Raw genomic sequence first — 11,701 nt, 5'->3', positions numbered from 1 at the left:
AGAAGGAAGGAAGCAATCAAGCAGGCAGGCCTGTTGGTATATACCTATAAATCCAGGTAATGGAGGTTTGAAATCTGTTTGGGCTACAAAGTGAGTTCAAGGCACCAGAAAAAGACAAAAGGAGCTTACTAGGAAGCTTTGAGAAGACTCTGAGAACTCTGAGAGGGGCTCATGTCTGTTTAAGTTTGGAGAATGTACACCAGCAATCCTCGAGACTCCAAAATCATGGGTGGTGTGCCTGATCCTTGGTCTACCTACCCCTGAGATCACTATTTAGTTCACCCATGCTAAACAGCAGAATCCTAGACCTTTAATGGAAGAGCATATTACTACAAAGACCAAGCAGTGACATCTTTCACTGTAGAATGAATGATAGGCTTACTTCTACATGCTCCAATTTAAATGCCTGCCCTATAATCAGAGGTTTTAGAATCTATTATGTGAGAGCATCCCTAGGTCCCAGAGTCTTCCTAGTGTACATCTGAGGAGAGTACCTCAAAGGCTGCCTACATCAGCCTTAATTCCACTTTCATCTTATATACATGACCACAAAGCCTGAGGGTTTTTCCTCATCATTCATACATTCCCTTTTCAACATCATCTTAAAACCCAAGTCAGAAAGGATTAGTACTGTTCTGAGATAGAGGTAGTTTCTATGTTTTGTTTTCCACTTATGAAACACACATACACACATTTTTTTCCTAAGACAGAGCCTTTATATGTAATTGAGGATATCCTTGATCTCATGATTGCCTGCACTACCCTGCCTTATTCATGCGTTACACACTTCTATGCATAATATAATCAGAATCCAGATGGATTAGTGTACTTTGCTTAACTTCAGCTCATTGCTCAAGGAAGAATGGTAGAAAATTCTTTTAATTTCAACTCCTTTTAAAAGTCTTTAGCCATGTATTAATTTGCTTCATTGCTCGAGTACATAGCCTAGTAAACATGTCTTCTTTTCTCTGTGAGAATCATACTCAGCCTTCATGCAGTTGTGCATTTAATTATAAAGGATTATGGGTTAAACTTGTGTTTCAACTGAGGTTTGTCTGAAAAACAGTGTGGAGAGAGGGCTCAGCAGGTAGTACTTGAGGTTATTTCCCAGGACCTATATTAGGTCACTCACATGTGGCTGTACTGCAGCTCCAGGGATCAGGCGCGTGCCCGCACGCGCGCGCGCGCGCGCACACACACACACACACACACACATGCGTGCACACACACACTGAATGATAGTTTAGATAGACAGATAGACTGAGAAAGAGACAGAGACAGGCTCAGAACTAGATGCACAGAGACAGAGAGGTAGACAAAGGTAAATCAAAAACACATATAAAAATGAATGAGGAAAAGCTTCCTTGTATAGTAAGGGGTTCTCATTTTTCCTATATGTAAAAAATAACCTTATTGATTTCAAGTTGACCTAAAATAAACACGGCTTCTTTAATATCTAGTGAGCAAGCAATTCTGGAATTCCATTATAAGTACCCGGTTAGTTTGTGCTCCAACATCGAAGTTCAGTCTTACTCCTTTTGGGTGACGTGTTAGAGTCTTAATTGAGGTATATGAACCATCAACAAATTCAGCATCAACTTCAGGTCTCCAGCAACTGCCAATTAAAGCACAATAATTAGTACGTTGCTATTGTGACCTCTAATCAGATGAGCAACGTTGGGGCCTTCAACTTAGTGGCTGATTCAAGTATCATCTATGCTCCCTTTAGGATCCATGTTCTGAATCAGGGAGTATGTCTGCAGGCTTTTCCCTGCTGTTGAGAAAACTCAGGCCTCTAGTGGATTAAGTGTGTGCTTTATCACTGAATTATACTCCTAACTCTAACAATTTACTTTACATCTTTAGGTGAGTTTTCACCTGTTAGATAGGAATCCAGTTTTACTCTTGTTCAAAAATATTTATTTTATTTCATTTTATTTTATTTTATGTATATGAGTACACTGTAGCTGTACAGAAGGCCATGAGCTATCATGTGTGTGGCTGCTGGGAATTGAACTCAGGACCTCTGCTGGCCTGCTTGCTCCAGACTGCTTGCTCAGACCCAATTCACTGTAGCTGTCTTCAGATGCACCAGAAGAGGGCATCAGATCTCATTACAGGTGGTTGTGAGCCACCATGTCGTTGCTGGGATCCGAACTCGGGACCTTTGGAAGAGCAGTCAGTGCTCTTACCTGCTGAGGCATCTCACCAGCCCTCCAGTTTTACTCTTAAGTGTAGTATATTTTGGAACAAAAGTAATCAAAACTTCCATAGGAAGAAAATGCATTTGTAAGTGCCTTGGACTAGGATGCAGAGAACATGGGGAAAGAATGGACTGAATGAGGAGCATCTCAAAAGGAGCATGGCACTTTGGAGGCCAACAGTGAAAATGTTCAAAAATTACATCATGATGAAGAGTGAATCTTCATCTACTAAAAGCCACAGAACTGAGTAGTCTAACTGTACAATATAAAAATTGTAGTTTAGTAAAATTCATGAAAGCTGTGCCTATAATCTTAGTACTCAGTAGACAGAGGCAGATTGATCAGGAGTTCATGAATATCCTTGGAAACAGAGAGTTTGAGGCCAGCCTTGGCTATATGAGACAGTCTCAAAAAACCAAACCAAATCAAACCAACAAACCAAAGCAGTTGCTTGCTGATATATACCACTATACCAACCTACAGTTCTGAGTCCCAACTTCAAAGTGTAACGTTTCCTTTCCCCATTTCTATCACTTTTTAAAGAGTAGTTAAACTCCTAAGCCTATTCTGACAGTCTAGCCATTCTTATTCTTTCTTTACATACTACTCTTCCCCACGCAGCTGATGAACAGTTTCCTTCCTTGGACTCTACGTTAAAAGACAGAAGGACTTCCTCTCTCTTGCTTCTCCATCTCCCTCCTCTTGGCAGCTGCTGATATTTACAATTTGTCTGCCCTATCTCTATGTCATTTTTCTAACTCATAAAATGATTCTCAAGGCTAAACAAAAAGGAAAAAAATTACAAAAATGTTAGCTGGAGGGTTGAGAGTGCAGAAAAGTGGTAGAACACTTGCTTAGGTTGTGTGAAACTGGAGTCCCATTCTTAGTACCATAATTATTCCAAATGAAGATAGGACCAAAAAGTCAAAGTGGGTGCACATATCTAGAATCCCCCAAACCTGTTTATTGAGGCAGGAGGATGTGCATTTAAGGGTAGCCTGACTACATAGAAGGTTGAAGCCATCCTATGATATCAAGACCTTGATGTCTCCCACTCAACAATAACACAATGGAAAGCAATGTGGTAGCACATACAAAAAATACCCCAAACCAAAATTTGAGGCAGGAGGATCTTGACTTTAAGGGCAGCCTGGTTATATAGGAAATAGTACCAAAGCCAGTTTGGCTTCCTTCAATATTTGTTGCAAAAGGCCTCATGTATGGCTGCTAGTGGGTCTGGTTTATGCTTTGTTATAATAGCTCTTTGTGTCAGTATCAATACAGCAAAAAAAAAAAAAAAAAAAAAAAAAAAAAAAAAAAAAAAATTGAGACAGCATCTCAGGTATCCAAGGCTGGCTTTAATCTCATTATATACTGAAAGATGACCTTGAACTTTGGATACTTTTGCCTCTACCTCCTGAGTGCTGGGGTTGCAGACATAGGCCAGTAAACCCGGTATTATGCATTTTTGGGTAGTGAACCAAGGGATTAAAACATGATAGACAATCTACCAACTGGACTATATCCCTAAGTCTAAGAAGGAATTTTCTACTGGGTAGCTAAAATAGTCTCAGGGAAAAGGTTTATCATATGCAGTTTCACTTTGTCATAAAACAATAAATGTCCAAAGGCTGTGTAGCTATTTTGATATTATTACTTGAGTTGTTGTAGTCAGTAGTTCTGCATAAGCAAGGTACTTTCTGTAACCACATTCTGTATTGTTATGAATATTATTCTTTTTAGGCTTTGAGTGGACTAAACAGTGTTTGAGGAGGGGATGAGAGTTCAATGTATAATTAGATAAATATTACTTTCCTTCCTCCCCTCTTTCCTACGTATCTCCCTCCAACCTTGCCTCCCTCCCTTCCTTTTGCAGTGTTAGTCATGGAACTCAGTTCTTCTAGGCAAGCACTCTACTACTTTGATGTTAGTTTCCTCATAAAATGTTTCCTTTCTCTCTTTTTTCTTTAACAATATAGCACCAGTCACTGGTGGCATATGCCTTTAATCCCAGCACTCAGGAGGCAGAGAGAAGCAGATCTTTTAATTCATGGCTAGCCTCATCTACAGAGTGAATTCCAGAACATTCAGGCCTACATAAAAACAAAAAACAAAAAAAACCGTTTCAAAAAACAATCCAAACCAAAATAAAAAACCCACCAATCCACGCCTCAAAACAAAACAATAAACCAACATATACTTTACTTAGCCTAATGCAATCAAAGAACAAAGACAGAAGTGGAAGCCAAAAAGAAGGACAGTGGGAGAAGAATGCAATTTCAGCAGAAATATGTATGGGTTGTGTTGAAGATGGAACTGGTCTCTTACAAGAGAGAGAAGGAGGTAGTTCAGCTTTTGTTTTTGAAAGAACGGACTCTGACAAGCAGCAAGAAACAATATTCTGCCAACAGCTAGAATGATCTAGGAAGTAGGTACTTCCCCAGAACCATCTAGTAAGAAGGCACTTAGGGTGAAACTACAATTTCAGGCATTTGAGACTCTAGCAGACAATAGCCAAGCAAACCAGGACATGCGACCTACCAAGCTGGAGACTATGGATGAGTCCTGTACTAAGGTGTGGTGTGAGGTAATGGTAGATGCCAGGCAAGCACGTTTTAGGTCAAATTCCCATGTGTGTGTGGTGGTGAAAGGGCTACTCATGTTTTGAATGACTCTTTAAATAACCCTAGAATTCAAATCTGTTTGTTGAGCTACTGCTTGAGCTGAAGCCTTTAGAGAAATTTTTAGTCTGTGCCTCACTTACTTCAGTTGATCCTGAGTACATTTTTTCTTATTATTATACTAAATTCTCCATCTAGAGACATTTTGAAAGCATTTTTGTTTTGTATTTTAACATATGATATATGATCTTTGATTGAACATGTTGTATAATATGCTAGGCTCCAAAGTAGCAGGTCTGAGAATGTCCTTTCTGGAGGCCAAGGACATCAGAAAAGATTTCTATTTCCTGGCTTCTTAGTATCTCTTAGTCTTCCCTGGAAGCTCTGTGGGAAGAAGTGACTTGAGACTGTGAAGATTTGCCAGACACCCCCTATTGGGCACCTTACTGGACTGACAGTTGTATTTCCCTCCCTATACCTCACACTAGCTTTTGTCCTAAGTTCTTAAAATAATCTCCAGAGTAGCACCTCAATGGGTTCTTATCCCTGGAGACACACCCTTCCTCTATAACAACCATGCCTTTTTCATTTTAAGCAGGCTACAATAAAACACTTCTGTCAAATCCTCCCCTGCCACCCCGTGGCCCAGGAATTTCATTCTTCAAATCTGCAAGACAAAACTAGAAAACAACTCTTTGGTAGACGGTGAGTTTTCCAAGAGTCTACCTGTCTAAAGCTGAACTCTCCATGAACTGAGAAAGGCTGTGTACTCTCAAAGATACCCCTAACATTTCCCATCACTTACCTGTTCAAATAATAAACCTCTTTTCACTCTTGTTCCCTGGTTGTGGTTATCCTTTTCCTACCCACCAAGACTGAATCCACTGCCTACAGTTATAGTAACTGGATAAGCAACAAAAGATAATGAACATTCTAGTATTGCAAGAATCAAACCTCCTCTGTACTTGTAGCTGTGGAAAGTCAATATGGACAATAAAATACCCATATAGGTTTTGTAGAAACACAAACTATGTTTGAATGTACCTCCAAGCTTTTATTAGTTGTATGATTTATGATTTGGGTGAAGTTAAAAACCAAAACAACACAAAACAAAACACCACCTTCCTGGGCTGGAGTCGAGCTCATGCATAGCACAGTGGTATATCTTTTCACTTAGCGTGTGCACATTATCCTAGGTTTGGTTCCCAGTAGTACCAGAATCTAGCAAAAACAACCACTCCCTTTCTCAGTTTCAATCTATTGTTCTGTAATATGGAAATGGTAATATCTTACCCACAAAGGAATTTTAAGGCTAGATTAAACCATGAATATAAAAGAACTTACTTAGAGCTTTCAATCATTTTACAAGTACCTTTGGTTAGGTCCATTTCAAAGGTAGTATAGCAACATATTTCTTGTTCCCATTTATATAAATTCTCATGGTATTTTTGGTAGAATTTTATAGAGCCATCTCCAAATACCACTGTATGAGGCCAAAATATATGATCCATAAACTAGCCTTTTTCCCATAACTAAGGTAATCCTTTTTAGAAACACAAGACACATAGGCATAGGCAGTTGTGGAAACTAAATGAAAACGTAGAAGTCACCCTTTTATGCCAGCTAGTCTCCATTTATAAGGGCTTCTCTTCCTGTCCTATGAAGAGGAAGATAAGCAATAAAGGCAGCCCATGGTTCCCCTCTTTTCCTGACCATCTCCCTGAATAGGCCTTTCCCTGTATCTCTGTTTGCTTCAGAGAGGGTGGTGGTCTTAAAGTACAAAATCTAAGAGCGCATGTTCAACTCTGCTGTTGTGGTCTACTTGTGGTGGTGACCCTCACTACCCACCACATGTAGAGCAGGTAGTCACGTTAAGGAAGTAGTGCTTTACTTATGTTTGCATTTCATCCTGTTGTTGTTACAGGAGTCGAGATCAACTAAGATCTAAAAAAGGGTAAATAAATGCAGAACCAATATCGTCACAGGCTAATGTCTGGCTACTACTGCTAATAAAACGGTATGCTGATATTCATTTAGCTTGTCTATAGTAGACACTGTTATTGCATAGAAGAGATTTAAATCTTAAAATTGAAATGAAGAAAAAATCCACAGAGCACTGATTTCACCAGTGATAATTCCTGTAGAGAGATAGCCAGTCTAGATGCAAAATTATGATATTTTAGATATATTATCAGAATATGATATATAAAAGTTTCAGAAGTAAAAATAAAACCAAGCCAAGCACTTATAATGAAAACTTTTCTAATTCTGAGTATGATTATTTACACAAATTGTTGAGCTTTCAAAGTCAGATTATAAGGCTATGTGCTGATTTTATATTCGACGCCAGTTTTTATATTTTCCTCTAAGCACTATACAAAGTCTGTATAGAGTTACCTATCAAAACTTTCGTCACTCTCTTCAGCACTGCTGTAGCTGTCTTCAATCTAAATGGAAAAAGTTGAGACAAGTTATTGAAATGACATCATTACTCAGCACAAGGTGATTTTTCTAAAATATAAATTGCAAGTCTTAGCATTTAAACAATTTTCTCTCCTTTTCCTTGGTTCTTAATATTGTTAACTATGGTCTTGGCCATTTTGTAAAGCTTCTGCACCTTGGTTAACCATGACAATTCCCAAACTGAAGTGAGTTTATCCCTATAACTAAAGTAAATTGCTTTTCTAGACTCCTGCCTCTCTTACTGTTTCTACTCCCCAGTAATGGCTAGCCAAGGCATACTGATCCCGACATTCTTTAACTGAACCCTGACTGGCTACTCTTAGCAATGGCTAAAATCCCATCAAAAAGGAAGATTTTCTGTCCCCTTCTCCCTTTCCTACCCTCTAACTACTCTTGTGTGTAAGAGGGCTGCTGGCTCTCTAGTTTCTTGAACTAGAGATCTTCCCACTATACATCTTTCCTCAAATAAAGCCTGTACATTTATAGAGTGTCCCTCAGTCCTGTGTTTGTTTTTTATTCTCACCGACCTTACAAGTGTAACATTCAATTTCTGATATTGTACACACATGCAAGAGCGTCAAAGACAGTGTGCCCTTAGAGATAAATCGGTCTAAGCCTCCTTAACATGTCAGAAAACTGCAGCTCAGAAGGTGACGTCCCCAAGTCAGAATCATGAATACATATAAATACTAAAATTTTAAACAAGCAAAGAAGACACAAAAGGAAAGCCTAGTTAAAAGAATATAAATAATACATGAAACCTTGTAGAACTTTGAGGCAGAAAGTAGAAAGTATTGCACTTACCCTCCCATTCAGATCAAACATCTCATTTCTTCGCTGTTCCAGTGCCAATAAATATTCAGTCCTTTCTCTTATTGCAGAAGATCTGGTATTTGTCATAAAGGGTGAAAATTTAGAAAAAAAATTAAAAAACCCGTATCATTGACAGATTACTTAACATATTCAAATGATTTATTTTCTTGTATACATGCATCTCTCTGATAGTATACACATATGTTGATGCATGGTCCTATACACACATGCAGAGTTCAGAAGAGGGCAGCATGTTTCCTCCATTATCACTTTCCACCTAGTGCTTTGAGGTGGGTTTCTCCTTGACAGTAGGGCCTGCATTTTCTTGGCTAGTTTGGGAGCTAGTAAGCCCCAGTGTCAGTCTTGTCTTTCCCATTTCATCAATTACTCTACAGGTTTGTGTAGGACCCCCTGGTTCACTGTGTGTGTGCTGGGACTTGAACTCTAGTCTCCATGCTAGTGCATCAAGTGCTCTAACTGCTAAGCTTTGTCTCTAGACCCCTATTTAACACTTTAAATGACAGCATTAAAAATAATTTCTCTTCACAATTCTGATATGTAATCAGTTACTAGCTGTATGCTACATCTATGAGTTTTGCAAGCAAATGGATGAGTATACTAGGAAATATCCCAAGTGAGGTAATCCAGATCCAGAAAGACAAATGTTGCATGTTATACCTTTGTGGATTATCTGAATCCTTAGATGTGAGTTTATAACCTCAGAAAACAGGAAAATACAAGGGAACATAGTGGGAGGAGGAAATCTAGAGAGGAGTGAAATAGTACAAGAGGTGCTATGAAGGGATAATGAGAAAACAGGGAAGAGATTTAACTGGAAAGGGGGAAGGCAATACAGAAGGAGAAGAAAGGAACCCTAAATAATACCAGGAATGGTTAACAAAACAACAATTTTGTTTACTTAAAATACATATGTTGTGTCTGAGCCAGTGCCCTGAGCAGACCTTGGGCACTAGCTCCATACCCAGTCCCACCCACAACATCCAGAAGCTTGACCCCAGGCAATGTAACATACCCAGGATCAGAGGACCTCAGGAGCTTGGTCATACCAGGATTTCAGGATCCCAGAAGCAGCTTGATTCCCAGGAGCTCTGACACACCCAGGATCTCGGGATTACAGGATCCCAGAATCACAGGGTCCCAGAAAAAGCTAGAATCTGAGTTCTGACACAACCAGGATCACAGGAGGGACAGATTCCTGTCCCAGAGACAGCAAGGGCAGGTAGCACTACAGATAACCAGATGGTGAAAGGCAAGCATAAGGGCATAAGCAACAGAAAGCGAAGTTACTTGGCATCATCAGAACCCAATTCTCCCATCCTTGCAAGTCCTGGATACACCATCACACCGGAAAAGCAAGATTCAGAACTAAAATCACTTCTCATGATGATGATACAGGACTTTAAGAAAGACATTAATAACACCCTCAAAGAAAAATACAGGAGAACACAGGTAAAGAGCTAGAAGCCCTTCAAGAAGAAACACAAAAATCTCATAATAAATTACAGGAAAACACAATCAAACAGGTGAAGGAAATGAGCAAAACCATCCAGAATCTAAAAATGGCAATAGAAACAATAAAGAAATCAGAAAGAGAGACAACCCTGGAGATACAAAACCTAGGAAAGAGACCAGGAGTCATAGATGTAAGCATTACCAACAGAATACAAGAGATACAAGAGAGAATCTCAGGGGCAGAAGACACCTTAGAAAACATTAACACAACAGTCAAAAAAACCCCACAAAATGCAAAAAGCTCTCAAATCAAAATATTCAGGAAACACAGGACACAATGAGAAGGCCAAACCCAAGGATAACAGCTATAGAAGAGAGCAAAGATTCCCAACTTAAAGAGCCAGTAAATATCTTCAACAAAATTCTTGAAGAAAACTTCCCTAACCTAAAGAACGAGATGCCCATGAACATACAAGAAGCCTACAGAACTCCAAATAGTTTGGACCAGAAAAGAAATTCCTCCTGCCACATAATAATCAAAACATCAAATGTACTAAACAAAGAAAGAATATTTAAAACAGTAAGGGAAAAAAGGCAAGTAATCAGAATTACGGCAGATTTCTCACCAGAGACTATGAAAGCTAGAAGATCCTGGGCAGATGGCATACAGATCCTAAGACAAGACAAATGCCAGCCCAGGCTACTATACCCAGCAAAACCCTCAATTACCATAGATGGGGAAAACAACATATCCCATGACAAAAACAAATTTACACAATATTCTTCGATAAATCCAGCCATATGAACAATAATAGGTAGAAAACTCCAACACAAGGAAGGAAACTACATCCTAGAAAAAGCAAGAAAATAATCTTCTTTCAACAAACCCAAAAGAAGATAGCCACACAAGCATAATTTCACCTCTAATAACAAAAATGACAGAAAGCAACACTTTTCCTTAATATCTCTTAACACCAATGGACTCAATTCCCCAATAAAAACAGACTAACAGACTGGCTATGTAAACACGACCCAGCATTTTGTTGCATACAGGAAATGCAACTCAGTGACAAAAGATAGACACTACCTTAGAGTCAAAAGTTTGGAAAAAATTTCCAAGCAAATGGTCCCAAAGAACAAACTAGAGTAGCCATTCTAATATCAAGTACAATTGACTTTCAACCAAAAGTTATCAAAAAGATGAGGAAGGACACTTCATACTCATCAAAAATCAACCAAGATGAACTCTCAATTCTGAACCTCTATGCTCCAAATGCAAGGGCATCTACATTCATAAAAGAAACTGTACTAAAGCTCAAAGCACACATTACACCTCATGCAATAATAGTGGGACACTTCAACACCCCTTCAATATTTGCATCAATGTTCAGATCATGGAAACACAAAATAAACAGAGTCACAGTGAAAGTAACAGAAGTTATGAACCAAGTGGATTTAACAGATATCTATAGAACATTTCATCCTAAAACAAAAGGATATACCTTCTTCTCAGCACTTTTTGGTACCTTCTCCAAAACTGACCATATAATTGGTCACAAAACAGGCCTCAACGGATACAAGAAGACTGAAATAATCCCATGAATCCTATGAGATCACCACGGTCTAAGGATGGTTTTCGATAAAAATAAAAACAATAGAAAGCCCATATACACCTGGAAGTTGAACAACGTTTTACTCAATGATAACTTGGTCAAGGAAGAAATAAAGAAAGAAATTAGACTTTCTAGAGTTTAATGAAAATGAAGCCACAACATACCCAAACTTATGGGACACAATGAAAGCAGTACTAAGAGGAAAACTCATAGCTCTGAGTGCCTCCAAAAAGAAACTGGAGAGAGCATACACTAGCAGTTAACAGTACACCTGAAATTTCTAGAACAAAAAAAAGCAAATACACCCAAGAGGAGTAGATGGCAGGAAATAATCAAACTCAGGGCTGAAATCTACCAAGTAGAAACAAAAAGAACTATACAAAGAATCAACCAAACCAGGAGCTGATTCTTTGAGAAAATCAACTAGATATCTGATTAATAACTAGATAATAACTGGCTTAGCCAGACTAGCCAGAGGGCACAGAGACAGTATTCACATTAACAAAATCAGAAA

General features: G+C 38.7%; 1 protein-coding gene across 1 annotated transcript in view; it reads right to left on the bottom strand.

The window, feature by feature from the left end:
- LOC116094992 (uncharacterized protein C2orf16-like) overlaps positions 1-11,701 on the bottom strand; it is a gene marked incomplete at its 5' end in the record, with an annotated part of 22,852 nt that overhangs the window by 728 nt on the left and 10,423 nt on the right. Inside the window, 3 exons of the mRNA XM_031376437.1 lie at positions 1,495-1,615; positions 7,223-7,272; positions 8,093-8,174. Coding sequence (XP_031232297.1) covers positions 1,495-1,615; positions 7,223-7,272; positions 8,093-8,174 — 253 coding nt within the window. The remainder of the gene's footprint in view (positions 1-1,494; positions 1,616-7,222; positions 7,273-8,092; positions 8,175-11,701) is intronic.

This window comes from Mastomys coucha, chromosome X (assembly GCF_008632895.1).
Source record: "Mastomys coucha isolate ucsf_1 chromosome X, UCSF_Mcou_1, whole genome shotgun sequence".
NCBI lineage: Eukaryota > Metazoa > Chordata > Mammalia > Rodentia > Muridae > Mastomys > Mastomys coucha.
The sequence above is the reverse complement of the archived record's forward strand: the minus strand, read 5'-3'. Positions and strand labels throughout refer to the sequence as shown.